Source organism: Phasianus colchicus, chromosome 1 (assembly GCF_987193195.1).
Source record: "Phasianus colchicus chromosome 1, bPhaCol1.hap1.1, whole genome shotgun sequence".
NCBI classification, from domain to species: Eukaryota; Metazoa; Chordata; class Aves; order Galliformes; family Phasianidae; genus Phasianus; species Phasianus colchicus.
This window is the reverse complement of record NC_143436.1, coordinates 71486439-71514022: the sequence shown is the minus strand read 5'-3', so window position 1 is coordinate 71514022 and position 27584 is coordinate 71486439. Positions and strand designations below refer to the sequence as shown.

General features: G+C 39.9%; 1 protein-coding gene across 2 annotated transcripts in view; it reads right to left on the bottom strand.

Moving 5' to 3' along the window:
- Positions 1 to 26432, bottom strand: part of FBLN1 (fibulin 1) — an 84320-nt gene extending 57888 nt beyond the window's left edge. The window contains exons 1-3 of one of the 2 annotated variants that reach the window (XM_031597247.2): positions 25901 to 26432; positions 12863 to 12962; positions 4193 to 4328 (exon numbers count right to left, since the gene is read on the bottom strand). In XM_031597247.2, the coding sequence (XP_031453107.1) occupies positions 4193 to 4328; positions 12863 to 12962; positions 25901 to 25979 (315 nt within the window). In that variant the 5' untranslated portion in view covers positions 25980 to 26432. The remainder of the gene's footprint in view (positions 1 to 4192; positions 4329 to 12862; positions 12963 to 25900) is intronic. The other variant, XM_031597245.2, reaches the window with a different exon arrangement.
- Positions 26433 to 27584: the final 1152 nt, after the last annotated feature.

Here is a 27584-nt window from a genome sequence, read left to right as displayed (position 1 = left end):
ATGACTCTGTATGTCATTGTTTAAGGTACCAAAACTTGAAGAGTAAACCGTATACTAACACTGTGTTTTCTGTCTGTCCACAAGAGGTCTCTCACTTGCTGAAATCCAGACTATCAGTAGATGGCTATGAAAAATGGTCGGAAAAATACATGCAATTCAGTGGAATTTTGCATAATTTTTGAAGAGATGAACAGAAATTAAAACTATGTTCAGCAGGCCAAAGGAATGAAAATGCTAAGCTCAATTCATATATACAAACAAAATACTTTTGACAAAATTTGAGAAAGATGTACCTTGATCTTTGGAAAAAGAAAGCACCTATGATTTGGAGAAGATTTCCAAGCATCTTAAAGAATGTGAAATGTCTACAAATTTCTATCCTTTCAAGGAGCTGCACAGGTAGAAGCTTCCTAACTCCATTTCTAAATCTCCTCTATCAGCAATAAAACCTGCATTTGTTTACAATCTTTTGAGGAATATTTTAAAGATTTATTATTACTTTTGCATTCATTTTTTTAAGGCAAGAGACGTTGTAATTCCAAAAACCTGAAGAAGCAGAATTATGTCCATTATTACCTATGCCTACAGCCAAAGTACAAAAATTGAGGGAAATGTTTTCACAACTTTTTATCTTCTTTCCAGTGGCAATTTTTTTGATTCAAAACAAAACTAGCTGCCTCATTTGATCCAGTAATCCTAACAGTGATTAGTGATCCTGGCAGTGTTCAAGAGGCATCTGGACGAGGAAATACAAGATATGGTTTAGTAGCTTGTGGTAGCAATGGTAATGGGTGGATGGTTGGACTAGATGATTTTGTATGTCCTTTCCAACCTTGTGATTCTATGATTCTATGATTCTAATAAATGAAATACCAAACCACTCTTTCTGTTTTCTTGAAGGAGACAAAAGATCCAAAAGATTTCCTGTAGTATTTAAACTAAACTAAAATGGACCATCCTAGGCAAAATGAGATCCAAGTCCATGTGAGATAAGCTTGATGTGAATGTCAGTTTACCACAGCAGAGTATAATCACCAAAAATACTGAATGAACCCAGATAATCAGGTGCAAAATAATATCAGCAAAAAAATGACTATCCTGGATTAAAGAGATTATTTATAACAGCTAGACATGTGCATGTTGATATTTGTATTAGGGAACAGAGAACAGAATGTGGCTCACAAATGTTAAATATCACTGATAATGTTTATACAACCAAATTAAACAGGGACAGAACATGGGCTCAGACATTAGCCCACACTCTTCTCTACCATTTAAGTATTAGGAAGCTCTAGTGACTACTAACATTCTCTTGGACAGCCCTGAAGCATATTTTGGGGTTACCAAAGGTCAGAAAATGTTCACAACTGCCTATACACATGCGTTTTGCAGGGGGAAGACTTCACTTACGTGACATGAGCTATGCTGAGTTATTTATTCCCAGGGCTAAAGATCAAGGCCCAGCTCATTTTAGTCCATTTTATTTAATAATACAGCTGTCAACATAAAAACCTGACATCTTTAAAGCCTGTACTTCTTAAAACAAAATCACTAACACTTCTTCCTCATGCTGACAAGCCAACATACAGAAGCACCAATCAATAGACAGGAAAGTGATTTCCCTTGAACAGTTGTATTCTGTTTTAGAGTTGTGCTTTGTCATGTGTTTACAGTTGTACTGCTATTATAAACATATCTCTAACAGCAAGCACTTGAATCAGCAGAGTACTTGCCATTCCAGTCCTTGTTCATTCATTCCTTGCCTCTCAGTGTGATGAAATAGAGGGCTAAATATTTTTTCCATATTCCAAATATTTTCCATATTGTCCATATTCATATGGACAAGCTTCTTAATGGTACAAGAATCTCAGTGTACATGTCCTTGACAGAGCAGGGTGTATCCCACCCACAGTCAACAAGTGAGAGATGTCCCCTCTGTGGTTCTGTTATCTCATGAATAAGAAATCGTGATGTATGTGCAAACAAGTCTGTGGCAAGCCAATGCCAGGCTCAACAGAATATGTTATGGTTTTTCTGCTCATAGCTGAATGTGCTTCACTTCACAGCCCCACCATCAGTGTGGTCTTACTGCCAGGAACATGGTCCATTCAGTCCATTCAGAGAGCAATGCAATTTTTGAATTAGACATTTTCTGCCATCCTCTATATAATAGATGGGTTTTGTTTAAACTGAATTATCAGCCAGTGTGAGTTCATGAAAGGCAGGTCCTCCTTGACCAATCTGATCTCATTCCATGATAGAGTGGCCCACCTGGTGGATGAGGGAAAGACTGTCAATTAGTCTACCTAGACTTTAGCAAAGCCTTTGACAGCGTTTCTCAAAGTATTCTCCTTGAGAAGCTGGCAGCCCGTGGTTTGGTACGCTCTTTGCTGGGTAAGGAACTGGCAGGAAAGCTGGGCCTAGAGAGTGGTAGTGAAGGGAGTTAAATGCAGCTGGGGAGCTGGTGTCCCCCACGGGTTGGTATTGAGGCCAGTCCTATTAAATATTTTTATTGATGACCTGGACAGGAGAATTGACTGCACCCTCAGTAAGTTTGCAGATGACACCAAGCTGGGAAGTGTCGACCTGCCTGGGAGTAGGAAGGCCCTTCAGAGGGATCTGGACAGGCTGCATTGCTGGGCTGAGGCAAGTGCGATGAAGGTCAGCAAGTCCAAGTGTCAGGTCCTGCACTTGAGCCACAAAAATCCCAGACAACACTACAGGCTTTGGGCAGAGTGGCTGGAAAACTGTGTGGAAGAAATGAACTTAGGGGGTATTGGTTGATGCTGTTCATGAGCTGAACATGAGCCAGCATTATGCCTAGGTAGCCAAGAAGGCCAGTGGCATCCTGGATTGTATCAGAAATAGTGTTGCCAGCAGCAGCAGGAAGTGATTGTCCTCCTGTACTCAGCACTGGTGAGGCTGCATCTTGAGAACTGTGTTCCTTTTCAGGCCCTTCTGAGCATGTCCAGAGAAGGGCAACAAAGCTGTCGAGGCATCTGGAGCACAAGTCTTATGAGGAGCAGCTCAGGGAACTGGGATTGTTTAGTCTGGAGAAGAGGAGGCTCAAGGGAAACCTTATAGCTCTCTACAGCTACATGACAGGAGGTTGTGGTGAGGTGGGGTCAGCCTCTTCTTCCTCATAAGTAGCAATAGGACAAGAGGGAATGGCCTCAAGTTGCACCAGGGGTGGTTCAGTTTGGGTATTAGGAAAAGCTTCTTCTCACAAAGAGTAGTCATGCACTGGAATGGGCTGCCCAGGAAAGCAGTTGAGTCACTGTCCCTGGATATGTTCATGAAATGTTTAGATGTTGCACTAAGGGACATGGTTTAGCAAGTGGTGGGAGAACAATTGGACTGCATGATCTTGGAGGTCTTTTCCAACCTTGTTGATTCAGTGATTCTATGATACCAAAACATTCAGCATTTTTGAGTAGTGTGAAGTAGTAAAATCACTCTCATATCTTCACCATCACTGAACAAAATCTATAATAGGACTAGACTGTGTGTGATTGGGTCACGGTCAAGGTCAAGGTCTCAGACTTACTGGTAGAACTTTCTTCCAAAAACATTCTGCAGAATGGTAAGACTATGATCTTTTTTTTTTTAAAAAAAAAAGGACAGACAGTAATAAAGGTGAAGGATAGAACACACAAAAATGCCACTGATGGGCATTTTTATTCTAGTATCAAATATTGTTATTACAAGCTTACAGATGTCTCAATTAAATTGTAAATCAAAGTCAGATAACTAAAGATATGTACACTAATTGAAATTATAAAGTGCACTGTGAGGATTTACTTCAGTCCTACCCCTAGGACCACCATCTTAGGCAATGAAACTCATGAAAGCTGAAGCTGAAATGAGTCTGAGTTTCTTACCCATCCCTTCCTACACTGTGTTGATGCAAAAGTAGTTTCCTAGCCAATTATGCATTTGAGACTTTCCACCCTTTTGTATTTACCATCTGTCTTCGCTAAAATATAATTAAGAAGACTGCTTTGCTCAAAGAGGGACTGTTCTCTCAAAGAAGCACAAAGCTCACTGTCTTAACTGAGACAAGAAGCGTAGGTGGGGAAGAACTGTTTACGTGCATCAGGACTGAGTACAGTGACCTGATGAATCAACCTCAATACTAATCTAGTTAATACAATTTCTGAACAGATGAACAGGAGTAGCTCTGATATCTCACCTTAAAGTATTCAGCTTCACAGGTGGAATTTTCACCAATGTGTGAGTCACACTCCTCATGCACGCTGGCAAATTCAATCCCATCTGAACAGTAGTGCTCCTCCAGCTTGCTGCGACAGCACTGCACCTGAGTCATGCTGACAAGAGCATGGAAGCAATGGGAGAAGAATGTCACATGTAAGTTAAGAACAGATAGTGCAGCTGGGTTTGGCAATTAGCACTTGTACTTATCACATGGAAAGAGGTTCCTGTGGACATTCGTGAAATTTCAAGAGTGAAAATATTGTTTAGGCATAGGCAGAATGTCTAGGTGACTTGTTTAATAGTTAAGGTAAAATGTATAATACAATTAAACTCTGTCTATCCTGCAGTTTCTTATAACAGTTTTTGAAGTAAATGCATAACTTCAACTACATTTGTCACAGTACTCTAGGACACTGCAATCTGGTAAGCATTATCACAGCTGGAGGCTAAACACAGAATGATAAGAATCCAGTCAGCACCTCCCACTAATGGAAAAGGGAAGTCAGGCTGTGGACACTAAGAATTTGCAATCCTATGGCCAATCGACACCAGCATTTGCTGACCACTGCTCAAACAAATCCAACATACTGAAGGAGGCTCAGAGTGTCATGCTGTGGGAGAAATGGAAATAAGGCATGGACTGAAGATAAGAAGGACAGTGAGAAACAGTGTGTACTGCAATAAAAAGAAGAAAGACAATGAAGAAGGAAACTCAGTTTTGTTAGTTCTGCTGCTCGTAAAATCATTTCCTCTCCATTTCATTGAATGAATTGAAAAAATGTATCCTCCTTCCTACAGAAAAATTCTGAGCAAGCAAGGCTTTAAACACTACTACATCTCTCACCCACTCAAGGAGACATTTCTAATGTGCAACTCTGTTGTATGGGCTAGCACTGTCAGTAAAACTTGAGGCTTAATGCCCTCCCACTACTACCTCCTGTAACAAACAGCATTGAAAAGGGGGAAAAAAAAAAAAACAAAACAACCAAATCAGACTACACACAAGATATAAACACAAGATATAAACATACCCTTCAGTTTTCTGATAACGCTGTTCACTGTGAATAAAATTGCAGGAGTTTCTCAGGGGAAAGAAAACTTTCCCAAAGTAATCCAAGCTGCTAAATTAATTCTATTCCTAGTCCAACAGAAGCACGTAAAAGGCATGCCCAGGTATATTAAAGCTCTATAAAAATATACAGCATGGGAAGCTCTGCATATCTTACAGATCTATGGCATTGAATACATTAATATGAGGCTTAGAGTGCTTTGCTGTGCATGCTGGTAAGGCAAGGATATCAAGCTATCTAATTCTTATTTACTGGATTCTTTAATGGTCTGACAGTACAGTTCTCACATGGACAAAAACAGCTATGGAATTTCAAGGCATAGGAACAGAAGGCAAACTTCATGAACAAATTATTCAAAAATAGACTCTAAAGTCATAGCTAGAAGTTATGCCCAGTACGGTAACTTTATTGGCAGAATATATGAAGTTTTTGATATTTGATTTAGTTCCAGTCTGGAAGAACACGCCGCTTTTTTGTTGCTGCGATTCCCTCTGAAGCAGAATTTCCAGTCCCTGCCCAGCTCCGAGGTGGTCTGCCTGTCAGGGCTCTGCAAGCCTGTAAAACCTGAGCTTCAGGCCTAGGAGTGGGGGAGCTGAGACTTTACAGATCCTTTTAGTCCTGTTGAAGAGCTAGAGATGTTGGCCACAGACAAACAAACAAACAATCAGCAGCAGTCTTTCAGTAGATCTGTTTGATTTCCAGTGTAGCATTTTTTTCTCTTTTCTTTTTCAAATACAAGACGTCTCTTTGAAATCCCCGACAAATTGGCAATTGCAACCAAAACAAAAAAGTTTCTCAAAATGTTTCCCACAGCTGTATTCGTAAGTCATGTGGCCCATCCCAACTGTAACAAGGAATTTCCAATTGAATGGAAATACTAGATTAAAATACCATTTGTTCATTCTCAGAACAACAACAGTAAAATTACACTTAATTGCCCAAATCCTACAGTGAAGCTACATTGGTAAGAAATATTGCTTGAGACTGTAAACACTTGCGTGGCTATAACAGAGACACAAACTCTTGAAAGGTGGCAGAGAAAAATGCTACAAAAATTGTACATTACTGGTCTTAACCTTGATTTGTTCAGTCCAGCTGGCCAGCCTTTTTCCCTTGCTCACCAGCTCCAATGCTGGTGGTGAGGGAGATGGAACTGTATGATCTTTAAGGTCCCTCCCAGCCCAAGCCATTCTTTGGTGTCTAGAGCATGCCACCAGAAGCAATTTAGACTCAAGACTTTTGAGATGAAGATTCTTTCTCCTTACCTTTGCTAAGCTACGTGTTCCCCTAGCTTAGACCCTAATATGATCCATACTCACTTTCTACTTCACAGTAAAGGAACCAACTGTAATGGTTAGTAGGACATCCAGATTTGTCTCTCTGCAAGAAAAAAAATAACTTATCCTGTTTACTACTTCTGAAAAAATAAATTAGGGAAGTACTTTCCTGGTTTTGTTTTTGGTTCTGGTTGTTTTCTTTTGTCTTGTTTTTAATTACTCCTAGTGATCAAAGAAGCTACTTCTTCCTCATCTGCTTTATTTTCATTTTCAGTTAAAATAGCATAAATAAACTTCACTGAATTAACTTCTTATAATATGCATTTAAAATATGGCTGAAATCTTACTAGGATGGAAAACATTACATATGGGATATCTAGGACCAGGTGGTATCACAACTAATACTCACTCAGGATATTTCAGCTACTATCATGCATATTCTAGTCTCTGAAGATGGGTTTTATTTATGAATCACTAACAGATATTACTCAGATCTTTGGAAAATACTTATTCTCTGTTGCAGATGTTCATTTAAAATTCAATTTATTCCATTATAAGATAATTAGATTATAAATGAAGTTAAGAAATTATGCTGATGCTGAAGGGATCAGGAGCACAGGTAGGTAAAGCATAAGCAGTAGAAGCAGAGATGGGTGGCCTAGGAAGGAATAGGAATGCTGTCTGGACATGCAGAGAGGGGATCAGGAAAGCCAAGGTGCCGGAGGAACAAAATCTGGTGAGGGATGTGAAAAATAACAAAAAGTGTTTCTGTAGAAACACTGATCAGAAGAGACAGGCAAAGGAGAATGTACCCATTCTAATAAATGAGGAGCAAAAACTGGCTACAGCAGACATGGAGAAGGCTGGCAGTCAGGCTTCCCACACCTCTCATTATCCTGAACCTTTAGGTGGGGTTTGGGGGAGCAAAATCCATCCCACTGTAAGAGCAGAGCAAGTCCAAAATTGCCTCATGAGACTAAATGTGTACCAGTCTATGCAGTAGATGATATGCATCCCAAGGTCCTGAGGGAATTGGCTGATGTGGTTGCCAAGTCACTCTCCATCTTATTTAAAAAATCACAGCTGTCAGGTGAAATCTTTGGTGAGTGGAAAAAGGAAAACATCACTTTCATTTTCAAGAAAGGGAGAAAGGAAGACCAAGGGAACTATAGGCTAGTAAGTCTCATTTCTGTGCCTGGGGAAGTAATGGAGTAGATCCTCCTGGAAGCAACATTAAGGCACATACATGATAAAGAGGTGATCTGAAACAGCCAGGATGGTGTTACCAAGGGGAGATCATGCCAGACCAATCTGAAGGCCTTCTACGATGAAGTGACAGCATCAGCAGACAAAGGAAGTGTAGCTGATGATATCTACATGGACTTCTGCAAGGCCCTTGATGTGGTCCTGCACAAAATAAACTGTTCTCTAAATTGGAGAGATGTGGATTTGAAAGCTGGACTATTTGGTGAATAAAGAATTGGTTGGGTCGTCATAACCAGAGGGCTGTTGTCAGTGGCTCTCTTTTCAGGTGGAGACCAGTTACAAGTGGTATACTTCAGGGGTCCACCTTGGGACTGTGCTCTTCAGCATCTTCATCAGTGACAGGGGGATTGAGTGTATCCTCAGCAAGTCTGGATATAACACCAAGATGTGTGGCACAGTTGACACAATAGAAGGAAGGAATGCCATCCAGAAGAGGAGAACTTTCCCGGACAGGAGCGCTGACAAGAAGGATTTTTGGGTCCTGGTGGATGAAAACTGGACTTGAGCCTGCAGTGTGTGCTTTTAGCTCAGAAAGCCAACTGTATCCTGGGTTGCATCAAAAGAGGGCTGGCCAGCAGGGACAGGGTGGTGATTGTCCCCTTCTATTCTGCCTCCATGAGGCCTGACCTGGATTGAATACTGCATCTAGGTTTTGGGCCCTCAGCAAAAGAAAGATGCAGAACTGTTGGAGCTGGTCCAGAGGAAGGCCAAGAAGATGACCAGAGGGCAGAAGTACCTCTTCTGCAAAGACAGGTTGAGAGAACTGGGATGGTTCAACTTGGAAAAGAGAAGGCTCAGAAGAGAAGGCTCCAGTACTTGAGGGGAGCTTAAAAGCTGGAGGCAGACTGACTTTTTACACAGTCTTATAATGACAGGATAAGGAGGAATGATTTTAAATTAAAAGATTTTAGATTAGATGATATACACCTAAACCAATGTAGATTTCCTAATTACTTATTTTTCTTTCTTTTTCTTTCCATAAAAACATTATAACAATTTTGCATTGAAAACAATTTATTTATTGTCACCCTCACTTAAGAAACAAAATGTCTTCATTAACCTCTCCATCTCTCCTGCCTGTTAGCCTTCAAAATGTGTAGGTGCTAGACATGCATCTATATAGGTTGCATAAAAAGAATTTAAAAGTAAAACAAACTGATTTAAAAAGAGAATGATCCCATTCTAGAATTATTTTGCAAATACAAGCTGAATCTTCCACCTTTCATCCTTTCAGTTAAAAGTTTAACATGCTACACAAGCAAGAGCAAGATCTGATATTATGAATGACACACTAAGTAAAGAGTTGCACAACAATTAAAAATACATATGTTTGATCATATGTTGCAGGTTAGCAAGGGACTGAAAAGTCATTGATTTAACAAGCCTCAAAATTAATCATCTGCAATCCATATCTAAATTTAGTAATTTACTTAATTGAAGTTTTCCTGAAGGAAAGAGGTAAAATTGTACTTGATGCCATACACTAATTAGAGAAATGATACTAATAACTTTGTGGCAGAGAAAGGACTGATTCTGTGATGAAGTAAGCAAATCATCCTACATGAGTGGCAATAAAACTCTGACAGCATAACATTGTTCTTCTATCCATCTGATTGCAAAGCAAAAAATTGACCGAGGCACATTTAGAAAGCTAAAGAGAAGAGATGACAAATTTCTCAAGAAGTAAACAGCTTTCTCAGACACAAAACTGTCACGATTTTGATGTCTGAAGTCTCAGGCTCTTCCAGGATTTCAATGGCATAAATCAACAACCATCTACCAGCATTTAAACATCTGGTTCCTATCACTCCAAGCAGTCATGTCTTATTACTTCCTTGTGTTCCTACTTGGGTTTGAATTCAAGTGCTGCTGCTGGTCTCTGCTTGGGAACATGGATCACCTTTTTGCTCTGTTTGTGCACAGCAAATAGCAGTGTGTTGTGCATCTTTTTTTTTTTTTTTTTTAATGCATTCTTGCAAAACTGATTATGAATAATGTTATTCCAAATGTAATTCCAAAAAACTTTACGCAATGCTAATGGCAAGCAATTGTCAAATGAAGAGATGCTATTTCTGGCACAGGAATTATGTTCATTTGCTAAAAGTTCTGAGCAGGGGAAACTCTACATTTTGAAAGGAAGATTTATTGCTCAGATTGAGTTTCCAAAAAAAAAAAAAAGAAAAAAGAAAAAAAAAGCAGCTGTTTCCAGCTGCTGTGAGTTTGACCACATTATAAGTAAATGGATGAATGGGCAAAAAGTTACTGTTATGACAGCCAAATTCATCATTCATCAAAACCCTACATTCACCCTTTCTGAGTTATGAGAGCATGCAAAAAAACCCTGTCATTTTAAAGAGTGATAATATAAGGAGTTATATTAACTTGTAGACAAGAAGCCACAATAAAAGATTGCAGAGGTGATTGGACTTTAGGCTAGGAGCTGTGTTTCAAGCTAAATGCAACCAAGTAACAAATACATTTTAGGAATTCACGTGAACTTCAGCTGGCTCACCTTTGGTGTAGCATGTACACCTGCATTATGAACTGTTCTATATTCAGTGATGCTTACACAAATGGCAAGTCCCTCAGCAACCACAAATAACTTCATGGGATGGATCCTAAAGAGCTAGTGAAGCCCACAACTATCTGCTTGTTTCTAGGAAGCACTAGAATGGCAGTGTTTGCATGGAAGTCCTTCTGGATTCCTATGAATGTGGCACTAAGGGATGGTGGGGATGGGTTGGGGCTGGACTTGATGATCTTGGAGGTCTTTTCCAGCCTTAATGATTCTATGATTCTATGAATGTGCTTTAAGTGATTGGAAAAAAGGTCAAGCGGGTGCACTGTAATTCAATAAGGCAGCTTACTCCTCATACAACCAGTGAACATGGCATTGTTTTGCACACGCGGGACAAACCAAGCACCCTCTGGCATAATGTATTAATGGATTCTAAACTCAGGAGGTCATGGCTTTTTAAACAAGGGGCTTTTTAGACTGTTTGTTCAACATCATGATGCAGTAAATACTCAGAAGATCCCAGCTGTGCTTTAAACAACTAAATAAACGACAGACATCAGACAGACTGGCCCCCAGCAGCTCCTGTTGTGTACGTGTCTAAATAGAAAGCAAGCTTTGAAATCTGAAGCTCTTTTTGAAATCTGTAACCAATAAGATATCCTGTGCCATATTCTCCCTGCCTAGATGTCAGCAAATGTAATGAATCTGGTTTTAGTTTTGCTCACATCTTTGTGCAACAGGAATGTTTGTGCAAAATCAGTGTTGTTACCCAAGCATTCTTGCAAAGGGAATCATGTTCCCTCATCGTTCATTCTGGCTCCAGTTACAATAATAAAAAAGAGTAGAATTTGGCTCTTACTTTTGTGTCTGAAACGGCATCATAAAGTGATTCTCTTGTATTTTTAACAGATATGCCAGTCTGCAACCATAACTAGAGTAAAATAAGAAAGTAGTTAAGAGTGCCAATTTTACTTAGCCATTTTTTAGAGTGGAGCCAAGCTTCAAGGGGAGTTATGTTTATTTATGCCACAGCCATGAACAGATGCAACTGAATTTATACACTTCTATTTTTGTCAACTGAGCGCTCATACTTCTCACAGAATATGTGAGTTTACCCATTTCTGATTTACTATCACATCACTATAATTCACTTACTATGCCAGTTATACACAAAAGTTAGGTAAAGTAGTAATAAGGTTTTTTTTCAGTTTTCCTATGAAGATGTAGAGACTCTTTAAAATGGCAGTCTTTGAAAATGAATTACATTTACAGCAGAATCACACATCAGAGTAATTAAATGATAATCATAAAGACTCTTGCTCCCAGATCGCTCAATAAACTTGGCTCCCTGTTTTTCCCTCATGTTCTGTCTGTAACTCTTCTGATACTTCAAGTATTTTCTAAACTGGGATTTAAGTCCTATTTGTCAATTCTTCTGCGTAAGAGACTGCTTTCAATGCCAATACAAATGCAGAAGTCAGAAAACATGAGCAGACAGGACTGTGAGAAACATTCTTTCCATAATAAAGATCAATCCAACACTTCTAGAGTTACTGAAGTTAAATTATTTTGCAATGCACTTGAGGAGATAGAGGAGGCAATGCAATGTTTATAAAATTGTCTGTGAAGCTGTCCCTCAAATTACCAACCACAAACTGTTAGATTCACAAATAAGATGTAACAAGTGTAACAAGTGGCAAAAACATCATAAACGGAGAGAAAAAATGTGTACGTCTCCAATCATATAAGATATTCAGTATAACCAAAATACTACTGTGCAACTAATTTTAAGGTTTAACTTCATTGTTTCATTTGCTAGATAGCATAAAATAAATAAGTATCATATAAAGTCTAATTTGAAGTAAGAAATGTATTTATTAAGTAAAGGTTACTGTTCTAAACAATAGAATATATTTGATAGAAGTCAGATGCTCTAAGTAACTAGCAGTCTCCCTGATTGAAGTTTAAAGCTCCCCCATCAAGAAATACAACTAAGACCTGCAGACAATTTTCTGTGTAGCATCACAGAGAAGAGGCAGTTTTAAGAGACTGCCTTAAATACATACATATATACAGAGTCTATATATTATTCATGTACATGATCTGCTGTTTCTTCAAAAACGTGTACTCAAAATTTGTACTTGGGCTACATTTTCAGTCAGCATAAAGTGAAGATGCTCTGACATCACTAAAGCCATGCTGAGATACACTGACTGTAGGCTGAGTTCAAGCCCTGTGAGCAGGTATCAGTGGAAAACCTTCTAAGCAACACGGTGCACAATGAACAGGTTAGAGTAGGGTGACTCTGCACCAGACCAGCAGCAGAAATTTAAAGGACTTAATGGAAGTGAATTTGGTTCTCAGGTTTCTTCAAGACTGGAGAACACAGATATCAAAAACTCTTATTTGAGAGCTAGATTTTTCACCTTATAATAATCAGATTTCATACCTTCCATTTCCATGGTTTTATACAAGAATTCATATTTTCATGTAATATATAATGCATAACAGTATACCTGCATTCTCTGGACTCAGAAATTAATGGTAGAGAAGTACATATTCTGTTTTTGTTTGCCCATTCAACACCCTTGTCGCAACATTCTTCCATCGAAAGATCTGCAGAAATGAGAAAGGAAAGAAAAGCACAACAATATATTTATTACAGTCTTAATAAATAGCACCATATCTGTCAGTGTAAAGAAAGAAGGATAGTTCATTTTCCCTCCCTAATCTACACACAAAACAGTGCACAAGGCCCAAAAAGGCAGCCAAGGCCCAATGAGACATCCTTTAATACCTTGCAATAAGCCCAAGGTACTTCTTCATTCGTGAAGTAAACTACAGTTTCCCTTATCCTTCCAAATAAAGACACAGACCAAAGACTGATACTCCAACAGAAAACAGTTCAGACAGAGATTGCATAATAAAGAGGTATGCCTCACTGCACTTCTTTATTATCAAAGGTATCATAAGAAACCATCAAAATCCAGAAGAAAACAGGATAAATCAAATAACTGAGTGATACGAAAGATGAGTGACTCTCAGTATAAAGTAATTCACAGAACTATTTGCTTTTTTTTTCCTGATGTTATCATCCAATTAATCTGTTTGACCCAAAACTATGTCTGTAATGCAAAAATATTGTACAGAAAGAAAGGTATACAGTTTTTTAATCACTTAACATATGAAAGAAAAATTATATGGAAACCAATTGATACCAACCCTGAAACTCAGAGCAAAAGCATACTTAAGATAATTATCTGTGCAGAGCATTATTTTTGCTGAAATCTCTAATTGAAGAAAACTAAATAATGAACTGACAATCACTACAAGTTTGTTTCATATTCCAAGTGCAAAAGTTCACTGCACAGCAGGTGTATCAGAACTTGGAATAAAACATGAGTCACATTTTCCTATCAATTATTTTGCAGTCCACACACTGAACAGCTCCTTGTATAACAAATATGCAACCTTTGTTTCATCTATTTTTGACTAATTGACCTCATGGGTTGCACTGAGGAGTGCTGAGGTGGCTGGCTGACGTCACTGTGAAACTACTCTTGATTATCTCTGCTCTGAAAAAAGTTCCTGAAGAACAGGAGAAAAAATTTCCCCCTATCTTCAAAAAGGGCAAGAGAGAACATTGGGGAAAGTACAAATCTGTCAGTGTCATCTCGCAACCTGGGAAGCTATGGAGAAAATCCTCCTGGAAAGGAGAAGTGGCTGATGCCCAAGATGCCATCCAGAGGGAGCTCAGCACGCTGGAGGACTGGGCAGTCAGGAACCTCGTGATATTCAACAAAGGGAAATACAAAGTCCTGCATCTGAAGAGGAATAAAACCCATCCACCAGTACACTGGGGCCCAATAAAGCATAAAATAGCTCTGCAGAGAAGGATCTGAGTGTCCTGTCGGACACCAAGCTTCCCGTGAGCAAATATCATGACCATCAATGCTTCTGTGGCAGTGGCAGTCAACACCATCTTAAGCTGAATAAATGACTTCCTGCAGAGTCATGCATCTGTCTCCTCTGGTTCTCCCTGTTCTAGTAATGAGGTTATTCTCCAAGTGCTCCTGCTGTCTGAGGGTTACAGCCTCCTTTCACCTGTCTGCAGATCCACCTTCTAACCTGTTGCAATCGTTAAAACAAATCAGAATGTTATTTAACCTGTTTATAATCACATTTATTTTGACAAAGACCAGAAGGAACTTGCATGAGTTCCTCAAGTGGCAGACTTTCATTCACGGAGCAATAAAGAGCAGCTGAAAGCAAGAAGATAACCCTCCCCAGTAACAAAGTTGCTTTCAGAGAATAACCAATATTCCTGATAAGTGATTATAACCTAACAATTCAAAGCAAAAAGGAAAAAGGTCAGATAAGATTTTAGGATGTATTAGTCATCTAAGGTTAGGTACCCTTAAGGATGCTACTCCTACTGTACAAATTTCTCAATCACTGAGAATAATTCTGCTATCCCTCTTTAGGAAAATCAAAATGGAAAATGTGTGAAGAAAGGCTGGGAGGATTATCAGGGGAATCAAAGCCTTGGTATATGAGAAGAGGCTAGAAAAAAAACAAAACAAAACAAAACAAAACTCAGACTATTTTAAGCCTAGATAAGTAAAGCTTCTGAAAGGATGTGGTTTCCATCAACAAATATTACAGAGGTAAACAGTAATCAGAATGATGGGATCAAGCAAGCCAAACATTCTTTAATAAGAAAATCATTATATTTCTAAATGGAATTGCATTTAATGTTAGCTTATAAGAGAGCTTTGTACTCTATGACCCAGGTCATTCTTCTACTCTTACTTGCATATCCAAAATACTGATCAAAACTGTAACTCTGAAGTCCAGGCAATATTCCTCTTGAATTCCTCAGTGTGGCCAAAATTTATGCCAGTGTCTGAAAGCTAATTGCAGCTTATAATGATGCAGGGAAAATCTGTCCTGTGAATAAATATCCGCCTGTGGTGAAAGACATACATTTGTGTCTGATCTTTTCTTTGGGAATAGGGGATCCTGTCTGCTGCTCTCTGTCTGCCAGTATACTGCTAACAAACATTTCATGCATTGAATTTGATACAATGCGTTACAAATAATTGTATTTTTTAGTGCTGTTGACTGCAATTAATCTTACTCATGCTGAAAAATGATACACATTTAACTGAAGTGCAGAGCTGGCTGCAGGCTTTTGCATGGCTTTGTACAAATGGGTCTTTAGCCAAATTCCTCTCCAGAAGGACAATCCCTGGCTCTGGACACAGATTCTTCCTCCCAGCTCTGGCAATACACCTCTACTCCAACCAAATAACTCAAGAATTCAAAGCAGGCCAAGCTAAGCAACTTCCTCTGTAGAAGTGTGTCCAGAAAAAGAAGGCTTTCGGATAGATTGTTGAGGGAGAACTGTGGTCCAAGATCCCTTTCTTTTTTTCCTTTTGTGACATCAGAATTCATATCCTCCAAAGATCCTGCTAGAACTCTCTGGAGAACAGGGGGAAGTGGAAAACAAGCAGAAGAAAAAAAAAAGGACTCCACCCTCAAGGCCATTCTTCTCATACATAACAATAAAAGAGTGGAAAACATTTTCTCTAGCTTTGCTTCACAGTTTGCCTTTTAAAATGGTATTTCATGGATAAAACTCTATTCTTACAAAATCTCTAAAAGTGCATGTCTCACCTCAAGGTTCATCTCCCGACTGCACTGGAATTTATTCTGATTTTTTTGGCATTAAGAGTTACTAATGATTATTTAGAAACAGGATAGACTTATTGCCTTGTAACTTTATTTTTCCAGTGTTCAGTGGACTCAGCTGTAAATGTGTATATTCATGTGGCTTCCAGTTGGAAGTTTCTGGGCAAGCAATTTGTATTCAGGCCATTTGTGCTTTCTTCATCCTCTTCAGGGGACCAACAGCATGGGGCAGCCATGGCATGTCTCACTTCTAATAAGCAGAAGTTCCTCATATAGAGGACCTGGAAAGAAGGAGTAGTGGAAAGCAGACAATAGAAACTACCTTGACAACAACATCTCAAGGATTCTCACTTTGTAAAACGTAATGATTCTTTTTTTCCTTCTGAATATAACTACATGGCTTTTATTGCAGCTGAGTGGCTCATAGCACCCTTCTGTGCTGGAATGCTGGAGATTAAATACACATTACAGTACTGCTCTTCTGAACTTAGTGCCCCTACAACTGTTTAGCCAAGTGCTTAATGTTACATGCAATTCAGACAAAGAAATCTCAGGCGTCTGAGAGACAAAACATTTCTGGGAAAAGGCTGATTATACTGTTCGCATTCAGAAAAAATATGCACTTTTATTTGGAAGGAAGAACTCTACAGGGAAGTTGTAATATGCAGGAATACACTGTGTGGTCCATTGTGTAAGCTTCTGAAGCAATTGTTCAGCTTTCTGATATCATGAGACAAAGATATGAAGATAAACCCAAGATCTGTTAGGATGGTAACATCCACTTCTCATTCAGATTTTGCAGGTTACTCGGCCGATTCAGGAGAAAATTCAAACCTAATTTGGATAAAATCAGATGCATCTCCATCACTACCTTATCCTAGTAAAAAAGTATGTGCAGAAGGGCAGCTGTAAGAACTTGAGTTGTGAAAACTCTACATGTTAATATAAGGACAGCTGGGATCCCTATCTTGATGTTAAGGTGGTATGTGTAGTATTCTGAGAGAAGTTCCAGGAGTCCTCTTCAAGGAAGAGGACAGAAGAAACACAGCTGGAACTCAGATCTCTAATTTTATAAAAGCTGCCATGAAGGGACTTATCAGATAACAATTGGTTAAAAGGCACAGTATTTAAAACGTTTTGTGCACATGATGCATTCATCTGCTAGCTATGAATTACGCTGACATTGGCAAAACATGCAGCAGCATATGGTTGTTTTAAAAAAAGGCATTTGCTAATCTTAAAAGGGCTGCCATACTGTGAAGGAGTTCAAAGCAAAAAACGTGGTCAAATTCTGTAAAAATTTCTATAACTTTAGACTTCTATGATGTAATAACTGCTTATTCAGCTGCTACAGTTAATAATTCCTGTAAAAGAAAGATAAGCTTAAGAATGTTATCCAAAAGCATGATTCCTGGAATGAGAAACCCTGAATTGCTGCTGGGAATCATGGAAAAAAGTAAGCAGGAGTAAAACGGACTGGATAATTCTCATGATGCTAGCTTTCCAACTAGATCAAAAAAGGTCAGATTTTTTAATTAACAACCTACAATAGCAGCTATTCTGTAGAGCTGCACTGCTGATGGAAAAGCCTATGCACAACCCAGGATTAAGATAGCTGTTCATTACTCAGTGCTGATCTATGGATCACTTATAAAGCTGCAATTACTGATCATACTATCAGACTAAAGGCTATACCTAAGCATAGGTGGACTTATCAAGTTAGTGCTATTCGAGCCTTCGAGTTCCTCACTACAAGTGAAGCAATCATGATATTCATGGACTCCCCAGCACTAACAACCAGCTGTAGTAGGGTACAGATTTGGAAATAAGACCAGGGCAAGGGTCAAAGTCACAACTTCTTACTAAGATGTTTTCAATCTTTTAAGCACATCAATTTACTCTGTAGGAGACTCAGCACTAATGGAATGCAAGAGAACAGAACATGATTATGACTTCTCAGCATATGCAGATGCAGACAGCAGTCAGACTCTGTGAAAGCTCAACACCAGTCCAACAAGTTTCAGCAACAGTACGTCATCCTGAATTTCTGGAACTCTTGCTTACAACAGACATGCATTAGGTTAGGTTTCCAATTAGAAAAAATATTTTCAACTTCTACAGCATATCTTTCTTGTCAAGAAAACTCCCTTACTGGTAGTACTCATCTAACTCCTAGCTGAAAAAAAAATAAATAATGCAAGTCTATATACATTATTCGATCTTCAAAATGACAAGTTGGCAATCTATATTAATTAGGGCCATGTTTTTTGTTCCTGCCTCCCTTTATAATTATACTCTTCTGATGGATTCAGAGAAACTGCATATCCCTTTGGCCAAGGCTTCACTGTGATGTAGGTTCAGTGCAGACTAACTGCGCTAGGCCAGCTCTGCCACTGCCATACTAATTGTTCACGAAACAATGATACCTGGCTAACATTAGGTAGACAGGTCAGCTGCCTTTGTAGCAAGGATGGCAGTGAAGTACTGGTGGCTGGAATTTGTAGTTTTCATTTTTTGGTTATCCTTACCGCAAACTGTAGAAAAGCTCTTTCTGGCAACGCAAACACTAGCTGGAGACATACAGGATCAAATAGACACAGAAACACATTTAGACAAGGGAAGAAAGCTGATTTCAAAGGTCCAACTAGTAACAGAGTAACAGGATAAGACTGCCTTGTTGCACCCAATCCTGTGGGTAAACCTAGGGATTAGGCGCACAGAGAGGAGGAAATGATGAAAGAGAACAACATACAAACAAAAACTTGGCCTCACAAGTTCTTGAAACAAACGCTTTGAATTGAGAGTAATGGAGCAATGAAGGAAAGCACAGCATCCCTCAGCATGAGATGGTGTATTTGCTGGATTTCTTCAGAATTAAACTGGAATGAAGCTCTTCCTCCCTTACGCATCTAGAGAAAGAAGTAAATCAAATGGATACTTTTCCTCCTTGCTTTCTCTCAAAGAATCTTCTCCACAGCTCTGTAACAGAAATACCAAGCCAAAAAAAAAGAAGTTGAGTGGGTAAATAAGGGAGTGATCTGGGGATTGGAAGGAGAAGCAGGTTGTAAACATTGTCTCCTTTGGACACTTACCTATTCTCAGTTCTACCATTAAGCTGCTCTTACAGTTTTCCTAACAAATACACAAGTACTGCATCCAAGCCTGAGGCCCCCAACACAAGAAAGATATGGTGCTGTCGGAGAGGGTGCAAAGGAGGGCCACAGAGACGATCAGAGGGCTGGAGCATCTCTCCTATAAAGAAAGGTTGAGGGAGCTGGGCTGGTTCTGCCTGGAGAAGAGAAGTCTCTGGGGAGATTTCATTGGGCCTTCCAGTACTTGAAGGAAGCTTATAAAGCAGGAGGGAGACTGACTTTTTACACAGTCTGATAGTGATGGGACAGCAGGGAACGATTTTAAATTAAAAGAGGCAAGATTTTAGATTAGATGTTAGGAAAAAATTATTTACTCAGAAGCACTGTCACAGGCTGCCCAAAGAAACTGTGGATATCACATCCCTGGAAGCACTCAAGGTCAGGCTGGATGGGGCCTTGGGCAACCTGACCTAGCAGTAGCAGCTCTGCCTGTGGCAGGGAGTCTGGAAATATACCATCTTTGAGATCCCTTTCAACTCAACCCATTCTATGATTGTATGATATTTCATAACACATGCACAAAATCTGAAGCCAGGATGCCCTTCTGACAAAAACACAAACTAGTGAATCTGCTGCATTCTACAAGGCCCAGCTTCACCACCCACTGGTCCTCCCCAGTGCAGCTCAAGGCTACTCTGAGGGAACCTGTGAAAATGGTGCCTCTCTCCAATCCAGGAGGGCTTAAAAGTTATGGACTGACAGCTAATCACTCACGGTTCATATGTCGCTTAAAAAGGGAATATTCTCCACAAACACCCTTAATGGTTTCAGTTTCTACCTTCAGATGATTTCTCATCTGAGTGTGATTATTTCAGGACAGCTGAGATTACTGAGAAAACCCAGCTAGCATACTAACTAAAGTAGCAGCACCCTAAAGGAAATGCCTGGTATGTTAGAGTGTTTTGTGGTTGGTTTTAAAACAGCCAGCATTTTACTGGAAATTTTTTTTAGATCTGGAGAACACTCATTTATGGGGAATGTGGCTCTGGTAGCACCAGCAGTGGCCATCACACAATTAAGGGGATTTTTCAAATATGGCCAAACCTCAATTTATGAGGTGTGTCTGTTTGCAGTCTATAAAATGAAGCTCTTAAAATTGTTGATGGTGGCAGCTGGGGGATGAAGTAGCTGATGTGTTTGGTGATAAGGGATGCAATGCTTTTTTGTAACATGCCTTACTTCTTCTGACGGAGAAAGTAAATATTAAGTGTGGTTTTTTTTTTGTTTTTTTTTTTTAATTTTGTCTAAATCCTAATAAAAAAAAATCTTTCAAAAAAGAAGGTAATTGCATACTCAAAAAATTAGAAAAGACTCCATCATTTTGCAGGAAAACCATAAGGCAATCCAAATGCATATCAGAATGCCACAGAAACAAGGATGAAAGAGCTTATGAGAGGTTATCTTGTTATATCCACCACTCTCCTGCAGAAATCATAAAATTTGGTACTTCTAGGCAGACCTCTTTTTAGTTGTTCATAACAATATCAAGAGAGGCTGCTTTCCCAACCCTGAACTTTAAAAATAAAATCACTTCACAGAGTGCTGATAATCCTAAGCAGTGTTTTTTCCTTTCTCATTTAAGAACAATTTTTTATCTCCTGATTTCTCATTTCAAATCTTCAGAGAAAATGTCATCGAGAAGCTTTATATAAGATGTTATAATTTATTTATTATTAGTCCTGTTCATTTCTATGAAGGCCATGATCCAAAATGTACTGTAATAAAGAACAGACAGACCTCAAATAGCTTTGAATCAAGGCCAAGTGAACATATATATTTAAATTAAAGCAACTGAAATAGGAAGTATGTGAAAATATGATTGAGCAGCACATCTCAGAGCTTAAAACAAATTCGTGCTCTAACATTCCTGCACCTTCCCATGTAAAATTGTTGTCAGTTTCATACTGGGATCTCTCTATTTTCATCTGACCAGAGAATCAGCAATAATAATAATAATAATGTTATTAGATACTGTTCATATGACATATATAGACATCTACTCTATAAGCATCGTTATTGAAAATATAAGATTAAGATGGACAAAGATGATTGATTCTGATTTTCTTCTACTGTTACATTTGAAGAATAGTCTGGAGACACTATAGAGACTGTATAAAATGTACAGCACAATGGGATAAGGTTCAAGTAACTAATGAATACGGAAGAAACCTGAAGAAAATAAAGATCCATTTTTTGTACATAGTTACATAGCAATGAGTTAGGAAAGGTTCTCTTAGAGAACTAAGCAAGTAAGACTAAAACTGTCTTACTTGAAATCTTCCTCATTAGTCAAATTATGTATATTGAACCACAAATTGCTATCTAGCTCTTAGAGATTTTCTTCCAAAGTACTGACATTAGAGGTATTCTGTACTCTGAACCCAGAACTCAGCCAGTAGCAAGAGCAGAGCAGACTGACAGTCTGTTCTGTTTCAAATGGATGTAGTGCTGGTATCATTCGTACAGCGTAGAGCTTAGTAAATACTGAAAGCTCCTTATCAGGAAACATCTTACAAGCTATTGGCTGCTACTGCAATTCCAAAAATAACATGACTCTCCTGTACTTGAGCAATAAATACGTAAATCTTCATCAGAGGTGTCTGTCAGCTCTTTCTGAAGGAAAACTTTAAATAAATTTGATTAACTGAAATGAGTTCAAATGAGAATTCCTGAGAATTTAGAAATTCTTATTCAATTCCTTTTCAAGATCAAACCAGACTTGGAAACCAGAGGACAATTTCCCAAACCTTTTAGAAGTCTAAAGTAGGTTATACTAAGCACAGGGGACTCACAAATGCTGGAAAAAAAAAAAAAAAGTGTTATTTTTTATTTCAAAGCAAAGGCAAGTAGTTTCATTAACTGCATTAGCAGAAGATGTGCCAGTGCACTGAGGAAAACATTAGCACTGAAGATTATTGTATTCTGTCAACAAGAGAAGAATTTCAACACAGCTTTTACTAATAATTTCAGCATAACTCTTACTGCAGTGCCCTACTGTCTTGCCAGAGATGACTGTAGCAGGATAAGAATCACCATCCTGTCTGATAAACTTGCAAGTTACTATCGTAATTTTTCCCTTATTGTACGCCCTGTTCCTGTCACTGAAAAATACCCAGTATGCTGCCTTTGTAGTTACTACTTTGACTATTCCTGTTTCCAAGCTACATTTTACTACCACCATATTATGCCCAAGAATTCTTCACATTCTTCTAGGGCTCTTCACTGATCTTTATTGACCCTTCCTCTACTTCATATTCTTTTGGCTTCACGTGACCTCTTGCAATATGTTCCCTCTTGCTCCTATTGACTCCTTCACTGACTGCTTTGTGGACAACCTTTCTGTTAGTTCTGTGTCAGCAGAGTCTTAGTCTTCTTCCTCCACTTACACATTTTATCTTGGAATAATGTCATCCACTCCTCCAGTTGCATGTAATGACTTAACTATTAAAATCCCAGCTCCTGACCTATTTCCTTTCATCTAATCCACGTGTAACTACATGTGCATGACATTTCCTGAGTGCTTTACAAAAACATTTGTCTATTCTGGCTAAAATTATCTGCTATTTTCTTCCTTCCTCGACTTCTTCCATTTTCCTTATTCCTTGTCACTGGCAAGCACCATTTTCTGCTACCTGTATTCACAAAGTTTGGGTTATTTATCTTTTTCATACTAAGCCATTTTATCCTACAATGAAGATTCTTGCCCATACCAGGATTTTTTAATTTAGATTTCAATTCTCTTTCTGCCTCATTCCCCCTGTGTCTTTTACAAGTATTCTTTGAAGACAGTAGACACTTATTCTGCTATCAAATTGATTTCGACACCGATTTCTTTAGGTCTATCCGTAACTCATGAAAACAAATTTATGTTCTTTTATGGTCCCAGGTAACTATCTCAGCCAAATTCTGGAAGAGCTACAATTCACCTTTCATTTTCAAAAATGCTAAGAAAAATACTGCTGAACAAGTTGGTCTTGACATAGCTATTTATTGACAGTAAACGTAGAGTTGATATCAAGCTTGCAGAACAGGCTATACATAGCAATCAATAAATAGATTTTGAAAATCCACTGACCTGCTATCAGATCTTGCCTGAAATATTAAGTAATCATATAAACACGCTGCAGTAACTTGATAAGTTAGTTTATGGATTTTCATCTTGGATTTGACTAACACGTCTGCTTTCAATTACGGAGATGAAAAACAAGAGTTTAACATTTTGCTCTTCCCCTGATTGCAATAAAACATCATGCCTGAAAATGGTCTATTAAAAGGAAATTCAGCTGAAAACTAATTTAGAGGTAGAGAGCACTCATGCTTTAGAATTTGATTTTTAGGGGGGTTGTAACTAGATCATCTTCAAGCCATTCTATGATTCTCTGATTAGGGAGACTAGCTATGATAGCAGGCAAAAAAAAAAGAATAAAGCCAGCCTTTTATAAGTCCTACTCCACCCACATATTTCTTATAAATTTATTGCTATAAAAGCACATGTAAAAATCATGATCTTAAAATAAAACTCATTCCACAAACTCAGTGGAACATTTTTTTTATTACAAAGTATAAGCTCACACTGAATAGACATGTTTCCAGATGTTTAGTGAGTTAAACTGTCTGTGTCTGTAGTTCCAAGACATGCCAAAGACCCAGCAAGAGGGTGAACTGTTCATACACTGACTGGACATAATGATGTGACTAATCCATCTTTTTCAGTAGGAATGGCAGTTTATACCATAAGCAAAAATTGTTATAATAAAAGTGTAACGTCTAAAGTAAAATGAAGTTGCATCATAAAATTTAAGTATGCACATTCTTATAAGCATTCTATCTTCACATGCATTGGGCAGTTCCCCTGAACTTAGCCCCAGGTCTTTAATTAATAGATATTGATGATCTGATAATTCATTAGAAGAGGAAAGCAAATAAGAAAACTGAAAGAAACAAAGTTTATGAGGAGGCTGTATTTCAGAAATAAGTTGATAAAGTAATTAGGCAATTACATCATTAAAGCCCTCGGGAGACTGCTTTTATCCCAAGCCTCTTTACACACTACGCACACAGAGGAAAACAGACTCTGCCCCAAAGAGCATATACTCAAACAACATGAGCTCGCCATGTAATAACCAGCTCATTTGCCTGCAAAACAGATGGCCTTGTGAAAGAAAGCAGAAAAAAAATCTTACAGTGATTACAATTACTAGTAATTTCCATAGCATATCTACATCTTCGAATAATACTTTATCTGAGCAAAGTCTCTTCTTCAAGAAGCAGTATCCTAAACAAGGACACTCACTTACCTTTAGAAATTTAAGTCTAATTTTATCTAATTTACTGTTTTAGAATTCTGAAGACACAGCAATTCCCAGTGAAATTGGAGTTCTGATTTTTATTTGAGAATAAAGACCCGATATACCTTTTTTTTTTTGCCAAATTTGTCTATAATTTGCAGTAAACTTCAAAAACCTGACATGCACATCCCATGACGTATTTTATGTCATATATTTTATGACATACAGTGAATTAGCTAAGGTTAAAGGTACACTGGATTATGAAGTGTAGTTATTTAGTATTTTATAGCAATTTTCAGCAGTCAATATTATTATGTCCCTTCCTCATGAAGCATCAAAGCCACAGATGTACCCTGTCCTCAAAAGGAAAGTAGAAGTTATCCTGGGATTTTAGCACTCCCCTTCGCTTTCCAATTCCCTCCTTATATTCTGATCCTCCTTTAAAAGGAGTGGCTAACATCTCCATCCAAGGCAAGTATTTCAAAGGACGGCTGCGACAAGCGCCATGCAATTGGGAAATCCAAGAGCAAAAATGCAGTGATAGTAAATAATAAATCACCTCCCTGGCTTTTGTCTGCCATCGTTAGGCCGGGGGCCACGTGTTTGTAAATGTTTGCTGGCGTGCGGGATGATCCAGCGTGGGCTCTGAACGGCCCCTCAGAGTTAGGCAGACAGATGCCACTTAGCCGCTAGCTATGATGAACGCACCGTCACAGCACAAAAAGTAGCTTCTCTGGCATGTCTTAACAGTTATGTTTTCGTACGCCCCGCCGATTTAAACCAAACAGATATCCTCTTTTCATGCGGTGCCGAGAGAACAGGGAAATACGTGCACGCTATAGAGACAGGGCCAGCAGGACCCAGGTCCTCGCCCTCCTCACCAACCCCACCACGCAGTGCCACTCGGACTTTTCACGTTCTGTCTTTAACAGGCCCGCACCCTGCCTCACTGCCTCCTCCTTCGGCCACATCTCCCCCTCAGATCCACGTCTCACTTTTGGGGGTGCAGCCCGGTGCCCGGCGGCTCACACCTGCCCTCTCTCCGAGGCCGGCCTCGGGGCCCCTCGCGTCGCTGCTCCGGGGCTGCCGAACCCAGCGGGCCGCGCCCGGCCCCGCCGCCCGGCTATCTCCGCCACGTCCGGCTCACCGACTCCGCGCGGCGAAGCCAACCTGCCTGGCCGGAGCCCCGGGCGCGGTGCTCGCCACGCCTTTCTCCTCGCAAGAACGTGGCAGCGGCGCTTTGAAGCCCGTCCGGGACGTCCAGGGGCACGGGCGAGAAGGGAAGGGGGGCGGGGTGGGGGGGTGAAAGCCGCAGGGAAGCCCGGCGGCCCCTCGCCCTAAGTTCGCTCCCGCTCTCCCCTCGGGCAGCCGGCCGGGACCCCGCCGCCCGCCCGCGCTGGGTGCCGCTTCCCGCACTTACCTTGGCCCCGGAGCGCGGGCAGCAGCGCCAGGAGCAGCAGCAGCAGCCGCAGCGGCCGGGCCCCGCGGAGCTTGTCCATCGGCCGGCGGGAGCACTCGAACCGAGCGGGGCTTGGCTCTCCCCGCTTCTCGCTCGCCGCCGTTGCTGCTGTGGCTGATGTTATATCCCAGCCGCCTGAGACCGGTTGGAAAAGAGCTCGCAGGAACCCCCCGCTCGGTGGGCTTTACAAAGATTTAATTCACTGCCTCCCACGGTTAATTACACAGCCTGCAAGTGCTCAGCAGAACTGAGCGGCACCGCGGCTCGGAGGCAGAGCCCCTGTTGTGCTGATACCCCTACTCTCTCCTCGCCACCCCCACACAGGCTGGGCTGTAAATGTGACTCCCTTCGGCTCGGAAAACTTTACAGATCCTCAGCATGAACCTAGGGACGGCCTGACTGATTCCGTGCGCGAGAAACGCAGCGAATTCTGTCGGAGCCAAGTGGGAGAAAGCCACAAACAAAGGCAAAGCAGAGAAAAACAAAAGAAACCACCTAGCAGGGGAGGAAAGGTTTAACCTCTGGAGAGATTTTCAACACCCCCTCCCACCCCCCTTCGGTCTTTCCATGGATTTTACTCTGCCATAACTTTTTTTTTTTTTTTTTTCTCAAAGTACAAAGGATTTTAAAAAGGAGAGATATTCCAGAATCTTTAAACGAACTTCACTGGGGGGGAAAAAAAAGAAAAGAAAAAAAAAAACAAAAAAACAACCACTGTTCTTATTTCTGGTAAAATATCAGGATGAGAATTTCTACCCAGGTGAGGCAGACAGCTCTGCTCTATCGACCCCCACCTCCTTATCTTATTTAAACAGGAACACAAACACTGATAGTGGTCAAAGGCAAAGCTGGGTTGGAGGCGCTCAGTTGGCTATGTTGCTGCCAAGATCTTTCAGATAATGCTGGGACAACGTTTACATGCAAATACATGCGGGAGCAAACAGGGAGTTCATCTCTCCACTCCACTTTGCCATCGGTTTTACTCAGGAACAGCTGTAAGTTGCTTTATGTTTCTTTTGCAGTTGTGCCACAGGGGACTCTGATTGGACTGTTTGTCTTGTGAGCACTCAGTAACTCAATGTCTGTGAGTATTTCTCCTCAAAACATCCAACTGGAAAACAGCATTTAAGACACATGAGAGCTGAAAGTATGCAGATTTTTTTTCTGCCCCTGGTGACTTGCTCTCTTCTTTCCTTAGAAAAGAACACGAGGCCATGTGGCCAAGGGTCCAACTAACCCAACAGCTTGCCTTTAGCAATGATTGCTAGTGGTCACCAGAGGAAGGGCAAACCTAAGGAAAGCCTTCTCTTAGCCATCCTGCCAGCCTCCAGCTGCTTTGAGTTTGGAACATTTCCTCAGAGCAACGTAATTTTTGTGTACTTAGTAGCCCTCAGTGAATTCCTATTCCAGGTATTTATCCAGTCGCACTGTGAGTTCTCGTAAACCTTTATCATCTGAAATATCCTTTGGCAACAGATTTACACCAATCTTCCACTGCCTGTGTGAAAGACCATTTCATTTTGTTCCCTCTGCACCCACCTTCGTCCATCTTCTACTGCTGCCTCCTCACTGCTGCAGGAAGATACATCAAAGAACTGAGTCCTATCCTTACTCCTCATGCCATGAACATATCCTGCTCAGCTCA